General features: G+C 36.3%; 1 protein-coding gene across 11 annotated transcripts in view; it reads left to right on the top strand.

Annotated features, from left to right (window-relative positions):
- BCAS3 (BCAS3 microtubule associated cell migration factor) overlaps nucleotides 1-12,481 on the top strand; it is a 572,946-nt gene that overhangs the window by 170,337 nt on the left and 390,128 nt on the right. For all 11 annotated transcript variants that reach the window (XM_067716301.1, XM_067716302.1, XM_067716299.1 and 8 more), the window contains exon 13: nucleotides 1,976-2,069. In XM_067716301.1, coding sequence (XP_067572402.1) covers nucleotides 1,976-2,069 — 94 coding nt within the window. The remainder of the gene's footprint in view (nucleotides 1-1,975; nucleotides 2,070-12,481) is intronic.

Here is a 12,481-nt window from a genome sequence, read left to right as displayed (position 1 = left end):
AATATATAGTATGAATAAGGAGTTTCTACAACTCAACAATAATAATAATAAAAAAAAAACCCGATTAACAAATGGGCATAGGACTTGAATAGAAACTTCTCCAAAGAAGATGTAGCGATGTCCAGTAAGCATATGAAAAGATGCTCAACATCACTAATCATTAGCAAATCAAAACCACAGTGAAATACCACCTCCTACCTATCAGGATGACCACTATCAACAGAACAGAATTTAACAGTGTTGACAGAAGATGGGGAGAAGTTGGAACCCTTGTGAACTTTTGGTGGGAGTGTAAAATGATGCAGCCATTATGGAAATCAGTATGAAAGTTTCTCAGAATATTAAAAATAGAATTACCATGTGATCCAGTAATCCCACTTCGGCATTTATATGCAGAATAATTCAAATCAGGATCTTGAAGAGATATTTACACACTCCTGTTCTTTGCAGTGTTATTCACGGTACCCGGGAGGTGGAAGCAATCCAAATGTCCATTGCCAGATAAATGGATAAAGAGAAATGTGGTATATACATACAATGTAATAATATTACACAACCTTAGGAAAGAAGGAAATCTTTTTACATGTTACAATGTGGATGAACCTTGAGGACATTGTGCTAAGGGAATAGCCAGTCACAGAAGTACAAATACTAAATTCTTCCTTTTATTTTGAATATCTAAAGTAGTCAAAATCATGGAAACAAAATTAAAAGGTGGTTACTAAGGGTGGGAGGAGGGAAGAGGAAGAATTAGTGTTTAGTGTGTATAGAATTTAAGTTTTGCAAGATGAAAAAGTTCTAGAAATCTGTTAGATAACAATATGAGTATACTTCACAGAACTGAAGTGGATACTTAAAAATGGTTTAAGTGGTAATGAAAAAAATCTACAGACAGAAAAATGATCAGTCTGCAGCTTAACTGAATTGCAGGTTCTAGCCAGAACAATAAGGCAAGAAGATTAAAGCATTAAGATAGGAAAGGGTGACAAATCAGATGTTTCTATATAACGGATTGTTGTAATGGTTGTAGTACTGTATAAAATCATTGAATTGTAAACATAAAATAAGTGACTTTTATGGAATGTAAATTACACCTCTGTAAAGCTTTTTACTCTAAAAGAAAAATTAACTTTGCCAGTGTAGGACTACTTCCTGGATTACTTCAGATTAAATTCTTTATGTCGATCATGATCCAATATTGGTGCAGTAGGTTTTTCCTTTGCAACATTAGATATGTGAAACTTTTTTGTTTCTTGAGTTAATTACTTGCTTTGTAAAACGAATACATGTTATTTTAAAACTTTTTTCCTTAGGGATCATTGAACAGTGTACTCACAATGGGCAAATTGTATGGAATGTAAATTGTATTTCAATATGCTTAGAAAATTAAGGGGAATAAATTTGAGATACAAAACTGCCTGTTCCAATATACTTTTGCTTGGTAATATTTTCAAAGAAGTGATGTGTCCATCTAAAATCTAGGAGTTAGATTAAAGTACAAAAGACCATAACTTTTGTACTTTAAGTAAAAAATATTTTGATAATTCCTCTAATATATGGCTGTTTGCTTGTATTTAACTTATGTTGTTTTTCACTGTTCTGTTCCAGTCATGGCCAAGAGTTTTTCAGCAGGCCATAACACAATAAGAACTCTTGCTCCTGTTCTTAGATGAAGCTCTGCATAGCTGATTTTATGCTTTTCGTTTTTTTCTGAATCTACGTGTCAAGAAATTATTTTCTCTGTCATGTACAGTCAAGTCAACCAACTGTTTTTAGAGGTTATATGATTGATCTGCTGGGGACATGTTACATCTTTTCCTATTTCTGAAGTGACATTCTCACCTTATATTGCCAAGAATAATCTTCAAATGTAGTGGAAACATGTTATTTGGTCAGGGATGCAGTGATGTATCTGTGTATATCTTCAGGCTCAGTAGTTGGTTAACTTCCATTTGCCTTCTTCCTTTTTGTAAAGGTGCTTGTGAGTGAGGATTCTGACAGTGATGGCATCGTGGCCCATTTCCCTGCTCATGAAAAACCAGTGTGCTGTATGGCTTTTAATACAAGCGGTATGTCCTTCCCTCCCCTTCACCCCCCATTTATGTTATGGGTTTTCCAACCAATTTTTTGGAAATGGAAAATATGAAATATATGTGTTAGTGTATGTGAGATAAGTAAATAGTTTTCAGTAAGTGATTATTGAATGAATGAATTTATAATAAAAATTTAGAAACTCCCTAAAGATTAGTTTTACTCTGAGCAAAGTTGTGATTAAGTAGTAGCAGTAGATAAATAATAGTAGATAAACAGTGCTGTTGAACTGCATTAATTTCTGTATTATTAGTAAGGTAAGGACTTCAATATATGAAACTACATATGTATGTGAATGGCATTTTCTCTGTAACTTCAAGTTTCTTTTTAACAATACAGTGACAGATGTACTGTCACCCTGATTAAACAGGTCTTCACATTTTAATATAGTGTGTGTGTGTGTGTGTGTGTGTGTTTGTATTTTGCTGAACTGTTTGAATGTAAGTTACATACGTGATGACATTTCACCCATTACGAATTAAGCATGCATTTTCTAAGAGTAAGGCCCTTCTTGTACTTTATAGGCAAATATTATATTATATTCAGAAAAGTAACACATTATGTTATCTAATATCCAAGTCATAATTTAAAATTTCCCAATTGTCTCAAAAATGGGTTCTCTAACTGCTTCAAATCAAGGTCTAATTAAAGTTTACTCCTTACATTTTATGTCTCTTTAGCTCCTTTTAATCCAATTTATTACTTTCACCTTTTTCCCCCTAAATTTCAGTGTCCAGAGCAGTTATCTTATCCAAACTCTGCATTTGTCACATATTTTTTTCATTATAATAATGTTTTCCTTATTCCCTAAAAGGCTTTTAAATACATTCAGGCCTAAAGATTTTTTTTTAAACTTCCTAAGTATTGCTGTCTACATCATTTCATCCCAGCAGGAGACACATTATATCAGGCTCTCTTGCAATTTATGATGCTATGTTTGATCACAAGAATAAGTTAGTGACCCATCAGACATCTGCATTTTGCAAATAGGTTGTCTTGTGGAGATTAGCAAGTGCAGAGTGTTATTTTGGCCTCATTTCTGAAACAACTTTTTACTAAATAGTTTTCTTACATTGAAGGCTATAGAATGGTGGTTTGTCTAATTCTATCATATTTTCTGTATTGATTAACTGCTGTATTTTAAAAAAGATTTTTCTCTCATCAACCATAAATGAACCATAGTTCTCCTGTATGCAAAAAACAGGGCAAAAATGTAATACTTTCTCTTTACCAATTTTCATAGTTAGGAATTAGTTTAATACGTCCAGTGGTGGAATTCCACTTCAGTGGACTTATTTTTAAAATACTTTGATTATGAATAGAAGATAAAATTGCTCTTATGCTTTCAGAGCTGAAACAATCTACGTAAGTTTGCAATCTTTTCCTTGCTTGGTGGGTCTGAAGAGACTGCCATTTTTATCTTATTCTGCAGAGTATTAGGTAAAATTGATGGAAAGGCCCATCTTTTCCCCCTTCTTTTCATCTTTTCAGATAAAGAATGATGGTAAGAGGATAATATAAAGTATTTTGAATAATTTTCCTCTGATTATCTTAGGTATTTTCAATAGAGAGGAAGATTTTGTAGTAATTGTTGATCATTAGGATTGATTTAATTAATGAAGACAAAGATTTATTGAAATGATCTGAATGTTGTGGGAATTTAGTTAAATTTGAAGAAACAGTCTGGAAGTTATGTCACTTATAGCACTCTACTTGGAGTAACCAGCATGACTCATTTTGATAGTCCATCTGTTATGTCAGATCTCCTTTGTATTAATGTATATTTCATATTGCCATAGTTAGGGTGCTGCAGAAGTCTGAAGCTGTATTTTCTCCTGTCTATGAATTTCCATTGTTACCAGAACATCTTATATAACTTAAAGAATGTTTTAGTTACTTCTATCATCGTGTCATTGTGTACCAGTTTTCATAGTTTCAGAATGTCATATAGTTGGAATATTACAGTATGTAGCCATTTCAGATTGGCTTCTTTCACTTACTAATATGCAGATATTTAAATCTCCTCTGTGTCTTTTCATGCCTTGATTGCTCATTTCTTTTTAGCACTGAATAATATTCTATTGTATGGATGTATCATACATTATTTACCATCTGATATATTATTTATTGAGCTGTCTGTATCTTTCATCCGCTTTTTAATTGGTTTGTTCATTTTTTGATTGTTGAGTTTTAAGAGTTCTTTGTATATTTTGGATAACACTCCTGTATCAAATATGTGTTTTGTACATATTTTCTCCCAGTCTGTGATTTGTCTTCTCATTCTCTTGAAAATTTCTGAAAATCAAAGTATTTAATTTTAATGAAATCCAACTTATCGATTATTTCTTTGCTGGATCTTTCCTTTGGTGTGTTATGTAACAGTTCAATACATATAAATTGACATTCTTGTACTGTTGTATTCTTAATTTGGTCTCACACCAAATCTTATAATTTCTTGGAGGGAAGAGAATTTTATGAGAACTATTTTATGAGTTTTAGGATCTCTTACAGTTCTTCTTGAATTTAAAATAGAGCTTCTTAACCTGGGTCTGAGAGGTCCATGGGTAATATTTAGACAGTATGTGAACCTAGAAAGAAAAAAATTCATCTTTATTTTCTTTAACCTGTAATGAAAATTTCTTTCACTTATGAATATGTACAATAAACCACTGAAATACTAGCTTGCTGGCGAGTTTGTGAGTAATAGAAATAATGGATATTTTCATATCATTTTGATATTATTTATATAATTCTCTAAATAATGCTTATGGTTCAAAATCATGGTAGAGCCTATATTTTAATATATTAATAAAAACATATTCTACCACATGTCAATTTTTATAACCCTAAGTATTTTATTTTGTCTTTAAAAAAATATTATTCTGAGAAAGAGGTTCCTAGGCTTCACCATGTTGCCGAAAAGGTTCATGGCACTAAAATGTTTATGAGCCCATTCATGCTTGGTGTGATTTCACCTGTTTAAACTAAACACATTGGAAGCTAGACTTCATTCACAGTGCCTGGTTCAGTCCCTACCCATGGAGTCTGCTGGTGGCATAGGGACTTTTTTTAAAAAAGGAAGATAAATCCTTTGGGGAGTAAGGACAGAGTGCTAGGAGGTGAATGTTAACTTGGTCTTCTGCTTTTGGAGAAAGTTCTTAAAAAGGAAGTCAGTTCTAAATTGGAACCAAAAGATGATTAGGAAATAATGATTCAGTGCCTGGTATATAAATTAATATTAGTTGAATGAATGAGGCAAAAAAAATATGGCACATTTGACATAGATTTTGAAGCAGAGGCTATACAGTGGACTCATCAGTTTGTTATGTGGCAGATTTATTTTTCAATGTGTCAACATTTCTGCAAAATTTTATAAAATGCTTTGTATCTCTGTAAAAATTTGAATTAAATGGAGGGTTCATAATTCAGCAAGCACTCACAAAATTGGTTTGCAAAATCTTTTATAGAAGCTGGTAGACACAGATTTAGTGCAGTTGCTTACAATTCATCTTAGTTATTTACTGTTCATCTCTGAGTATTTTTGCCATTCAGAATATGACTTTTATTGTTTGAATATGAACAAGTATGTACATAAAATATTCAATTCTCAATGATTTGAAAACCTTGATTTTATTTTAGCTATTCAGTAGCTGCACAACGTCTTAGAGAAAGGTATTGCGCTCAGCTATGGCTGCTAACTATTATCCAGCTCCTATCACTAGGTGACATTTTATTTTGCTTGTCTAGTTTCTGTATCACGTTTCTCGTTTTATCCTAACATTCTCGGATTCAGACATACACACAGACATATGAAATATTTGAGGCAAGAGGCTTCTTTGCCATTTGTAAATGCATGAATACCGTAGTAGTTATTTTTTTTCCTTGTAATTTTTTATGTAATACTTAAAAATATTTTGGGGAGATCAAATGTATTTTCTATCAAAATTTAAGTTCTCTATGAATTTACTTATAAGATGAGGCACTTTTCTGTTCTCTGGCTAAGTTATTTCTGTTAGCTTCTGAACTTTCATTAATTGCTATTTTGTACGAAGGCATCTAATTTAAAAGGCCCTTGCCATAACACTTGTTTTGTTGTTGTTTAAATAGTACCTTTTCAAAATGTAACTTTGTAAATCCTCTAGTAATACCCCAGTTTTTCCTTACATGTATCCAATATATATTTCAAAATTTATTTATATTCAAGTTTTAACTAACCCTCTAATAATTCTCTATTTGGTTAAAGGCATTTTCATTTGGTATGTAATGTGGCCAGTAATAACAATAGTGCTTGTTGAAGTACTCTTAATGGGCATAGGGAAGTTCACTTAAAAAAATAAGTTTAACAAAACATATAAGAAAAGTTGATTGCCTGTTTTTTGTTTTTAAACCTGATTTTCTCTAACTGGTTTCCCTGTATATATGTATCACTGTTTTACTTTTATTTAGAGAGGCCTATTTTTAACTGCCAGAATTATTACCATGTCCTGTGTATCAAAATTCAAGAACAAACCAGGAATGCTGTCCATCTCCTGAGAAATTTTAAAAACAATGTACATGATGGAATAACACTGCAAAGTGAATTAAGGAGAAAATGTAGGTTGTTTGACTGGGTGGCATGCAGTTCAGCCTTGTATGGGACCTATTCAGAAAAGAAATTAAGGGGTACCATTAAATAGAGCTGTGAAACTTTCAGTTCAGCAGCTGCATTCAGTTTGTTTTTCAATTTCTCCTTCCCATTCTTGTTTATTAGCTATGAGTGAGTCCTGAATTAAAATAAATATTTTAATGGCAACATTTATGATTTGGTTAGAAGAACCGGAGAGGCATCATGCTTAGATCTAGGCAGATTCAATATGGGTGGTGTAAGTTTGTTGCTTTCAATTATTTAGATACACGATGAGTGTATTTTATATTGTATTTTCAACCTTTTCTAGGGAACTTCTTTTAAAATTAATAAACTATTTTTTAGAGCAGTTTTAGGTCCACAGCAAAAGTGAATGGAAAGTGCAGAGAGCTCTCGTATTCCACCTTTCTCCCATCCCCCCCACCCCTCAGGCCCACACCAACAATCTCCCACGCTAACAGCATTCCACACCACATTGATCATTTTCTTACAGTTGATGAACCCATGTTGACACATTATTATCATCCAAAGTCCACAGTTTACATTAGGGTTCACTCTTGGTGGTGTAATTTCTATGCGTTTTAACAAATTAATATGAACATGTACTCACCATTATAGTATCATACAAAGTAGTTTCACTGTCCTTAATGTTTTTCATGAAATTTGAGACTTCTCAGTCATTATTTCTGCCTCTTTTCCCCTCTTCTTTCCTTCTTGGACTCCTGTAGATTCACCTCCTCGATAGTATCCCACAGATCTCAGAGGCTCTTCATTTTTCCTCGTTCTTTTTTTGTTAAGCTGGATACTCTCAATTGATTGCTTCTGCTGTTTAAATCTGCTTTTCGAGCCAGCCCCTCTATTGAATTTTTCATTTCAGTTATTGTAAATACTTTTCTACTCCAGATTTGTATTTGTTTCTTTTTATAATGTTATGTCTTTATTGATTTTCCCTACTTGGTGAGACATTCTCATACTTCCCTTTAATCCTCTAGACATGGTTTCTCTGTATCCTTGCTAGGATTTGGTAGTCTCATCATTTTCTATTTTGTATATATATACACTAGATATAGGCCCTCTGTAAGATATGTGATGTGGAAATCTTTTTTCCCAGTAAGAAGTTTTTCCTTTTGTATTTTTTTTTTTTTTTTTTTGCTGTACGCGGGCCTCTCACTGTTGTGGCCTCTCCCGTTGCGGAGCACAGGCTCCGGATGCACAGGCTCCGGACGCACAGGGTCAGCGGCCATGGCTCACGGGCCCAGCCGCTCTGCGGCATGTGGGATCCTCCCAGACCGGGGCACGAACCCACGTCCCCTGCATCGGCAGGCGGACTCTCAACCACTGCGCCACCAGGGAAGCCCTCCTTTTGTATTTTTAATAGGGTCCTTTGCAGAGCAAAATTCTTTACTTTTTGTGAAATCCATTTTTTCCTATTTATTTATCTATTTATTTATTTATTTATGACTGTGTTGGGTCGTCATTGCTGAGCACGGGCTTTCTCTAGTTGTGGCGAGTGGGGGCTACTCTTCAATGTGGTGTGTGGGCCTCTCATTGCGGTGGCTTCTCTTGTTGCGGAGCATGGGCTCTAGGGCACGTGGGCTTCAGTAGTTGTGGCACACAGGCTCAGTAGTTGTGTCTCGTGGGCTCTAGAGCGTAGGCTCAGTAGTTGTGGTGCACGGGCTTAGTTGCTCCGCGGCATGTGGGATCTTCCCGGACCAGGGCTTGAACCCGTGTCCTTTGCATTGGCAGGCGGATTCTTAACCATTGCACAATCAGGGAAGCCCAATTTTTAAAATAATTTTTATTCGTAAATTTGGGATTGTGCTATACATTTGTGAACTTTTTTATTATTATTATTATTATTATTATTATTTTTCGGTACACGGGCCTCTCACTGCTGTGGCCTCTCCCATTGCAGAGCACAGGCTCCGGACGCGCAGGCTCAGCGGCCATGGCTCACGGGCCCAGCCGCTCCGCAGCATGTGGGATCTTCCCGGACCAGGGCACAAACCCGGGTCCCCTGCATCGGCAGGCGGACTCTCAACCACTGCGCCACCAGGGAAGCCCATTCTTTTTTTTTTTTTTTTAAATTTTATTTACCTGGCTGTGTCGAGTCTTAGTTGTAGCACTCAAGATCTTTGTTGCAGCATGTGGGATGAGGGCTTTGTTGTGGTGAGGGCTCTCTCTAATTGTGGTTTGTGGGCTCCAGAGCGTGCGTGCTCAGTAGTTGGGGCATGCAGCCTCTCTAGTTGTGGTGCATGGGCTCAGTAGTTGTGGCACATGGGCTTAGTTGCCCTGGCATGTGGGATCTTAGTTCCCTGACCAGGGATCGAACCCGTGTCTCCTGCATTGGAAGAATTCTTAACCACTGGACCACCAGGGAAGTCTCTGTATTTATATTTAAATTTATGATCCCCTTTGTGTTATTTTAGGTTTATGACCAGGTTTAGGTCATGATTTTCCCCTATTCTTTGCTACTTCATAATTTTTTCAAGATACTATCCTTCCTCCATTGAATTGCTTTTTTCTTTTTTCCCTTTTTTTTTTTTTTTTTTTTGCGGTACGCAGGCCTCTCACTGTTGTGGCCTCTCCTGTTGCGGAGCACAGGCTCCGAACGCGCAGGCTCAGCGGCCATGGCTCACGGGCCCAGCCGCTCCATGGCATGTGGGATCTTCCCAGACCGGGGCACGAACTCGTGTCCCCCACATCGGCAGACGGACTCTCAACCACTGCGCCACCAGGGAAGCCCATTGAATTGCTTTTGTACTTTCCTCAATAACATACTACTGTTGGCTATTTCTGCTTTCTCTGATAAAGATTACTTTTTTAAAGCATTTTTTTGATTGAAAGTATCTGTATTTTGCTCATAATTTTGAGGAATATGTCAACTAGATATGATAGTTTAGTTCAGTGGTTATTTTTTCTTTCAGCAACTGTCAGCTCTCTTTCTTTATTCACAGCTTTTGACATTATTAATCTTAATCCTCTCGATTAGTTGGGTACAGAGTTGTACTTTTGTGGGGGTGGTATTCTAATCTGTCGTGTCAGCTCAAATTGAGCCCTTGAAAATTTTTCAAAAGGTTGCTGAGTTCTCCTTATCCTCACCTATCTTGGACCCCTCTTCCTCCTGCTGTTCTGCTCAAGGTGAGAGCAGCTAGTTTTACTTATTGAACTTTCAAATAGTATTTTTTACAACTTTATTATGTTCTTCATCGGTCTGTTATAGAGCAAGAACAATAGCCTCTTTTGATTTTATAAATCCATCCCCAAATCCTGCTCACTGGTCATTTGACATGTAAAATGTTCTCTATGATACTAGGTTTAGACAATAACCTGTGTACATGTATTAGTCATCTCAGGCTGCCAGAATGCAATACCATAGGCTCGGTGGCTTAAACAACAGAAATTTCTTTTCCCACAGTGATTGAGGCAGGAAGTCCAAGATCAAGTTTCCAGCTGATGGTTTCTACTGAGGTGTTTCTTCCTGGCTAAGAAATAGCCACCTTCTCGATGTGTCATCACATGGCCTTGCCTTGGTACAAGGGAGCAGGGAGAGAGACAGACAGACAGAAAGAGAGAGAGAGAGAGAGAGAGAGAGAGAGAGTGCGATCTCTGTGGTGTCTCTTCTTACCAGGATACTAATACTATCAGATCAGGGCCTCACCCTTATGACCTCATTTAAACTTAGTTACTTCCAAAGAGACCACCCCCCCACACCTCCCATTCCACATATAGCCACACTGGGTTTTTAGCATTTCAATATAGGAATTTTGGGGCTGTACAGACATTTAGTCTATAACAGTATGTATGAGAATCGTTCAGTTATTCTTGTTTTTAGAAAGTCTTGTTTGATCACAGCCCAATTCTAGGTTATTCTGTTCAACTGTGATTGTTGTATCACGCTCCATGTTTACTTGCATTTTAAGATATTCACATATTTTGTAAGAAATGTTAAATGTTAATGATACTTCTGTCTTTCAGCAACTTCCTTATTATTGAGTGTATTGTCGAAAAGTATTACAGCCTGGTACAAGTTTACTGCTTCAACCTGATCAACATTTTTCTTCCCGTATTTGGCCATTCTAGTTATTTTTCAGCTCCTTAAACACGTTACATCATTTTACCTCTGCCTGGAAGCTTCTTTTCCCTGGCTCTTATTTATCTGTTGAATCCCATCTTACGTATCATTTTGGGAAGACTTACCTGACCCTATGTAAAATATCATGTCACCCCTTCATCCTGCTACTTAATAAGGCAAGCTACTTAATCTGCGTGGATCACTCACAGTACTTCCGTTTCCTCATCAGTAAAATGAGGGCTATACTGGCATCTTAAACAATACTTAAAATATACTGAGACATTTATTGAAGTCTCAGTTGTTGTTTTCATTATTATTAACCTCCCTCATCCTAGTTTTTATTTATATCCATCAAGAGTATCCTTTCAACATGTTTTCTGTTAGAGGTAAACTTTTATTTCATCCCCAGGTATTATTAGCCTGGTAATTTTCACATAGTTGATAGTGAGTAAGTGCACATTGAATAATTATATTAATTAATTGTCTTTTTCTATCATAGTAATTATGGGAAAACTCTGGCAGGGCAGAGATAAGGCATTAATTTAATGTAATTAGTCATTTGTTGAATAAAACCAACTTCCAATTTGTGATTTGATCAAGAATTGTCTCCCTCCCTCAACTGTGGGATTATTCCATGATGCCAGTTATATTAAATGCAGATGCATATCACATGTAATTAATATTGAAATTAAATTTAAAATATCTTGCGGAAACTACATCACATTTGTGTGACTTGGTACGCTAGATTGGCATATTATTAATTGTATGGCATTTGACACCAAAGAAGATATGTATTTCTTTATTAATTAAATTGGAAATTAGAGATGTAAGGAAGAAATTGTCAACTCCTTGCAGTCAGCCTGACGTTTCTCAAACAGACCTGTTGTCTTTACTTCGGCAAATAATTGATCTGCCTTCCAGAGGCGTTACTTCTGCCAACTGAGTAGTAGCCTAGAGCTGTGAAGGGCAACACATCTACATTTTATTTTATTTTATTTTATTTTATTTATTTTATTTTGTTTTTGTGATACGTGGGCCTCTCACTGTTGTGGCCTCTCCCGTTGCGGAGCACAGGCTCCGGACGCGCAGGCCCAGCGGCCACGGCTCACGGGCCCAGCCGCTCCGCGGCATGTGGGATCTTCCCAGACTGGGGCACAAACCCGTGTCCCCTGCATCGGCAGGCGGACTCTCAACCACTGCGCCACCAGGGAAGCCCCCACAGCTACATTTAAAATAATTACCCTTCCTTGGCAGGGAAATTGCTTTTCCATCCATTAATAAGAGGAAAATGAACATTGGGTCTCTAGTAAAGTAGATTAAACATGTACCCCTTTGGATGCTTGACTGCATCTTTAACAGACTTGAAATTTTTCTGGTTACTTAAATGCTATATATCGAAAGGTGATGGTGGTCTTGGGTTAATCATTTTAAAAGTTGGATTTTTCTTTTTTGCACAGTTTTCCCCATTGATCATAGCAAGTTGTCAGAAAAATACCTTGTCTTGATTTTTTGTTAACGTGTATGCCTTGTAGATTTATAGAATTATGTGGCTTTAGATTTTTCCTCTCATGTGACAGCTTTGGTTTATTACTGTTAGTCAGTCATACTATATCATTAACAATGCAAAAGCAGCTTGAAGAGTTTATTGCCAACCCCTCCCCCCCACCAACAAGGGGATGTTTCCATTAGAG

This window comes from Pseudorca crassidens, chromosome 19, assembly GCF_039906515.1.
Source record: "Pseudorca crassidens isolate mPseCra1 chromosome 19, mPseCra1.hap1, whole genome shotgun sequence".
Taxonomy (NCBI): domain Eukaryota; kingdom Metazoa; phylum Chordata; class Mammalia; order Artiodactyla; family Delphinidae; genus Pseudorca; species Pseudorca crassidens.
This window is presented reverse-complemented; position numbering and strand designations above follow the sequence as displayed.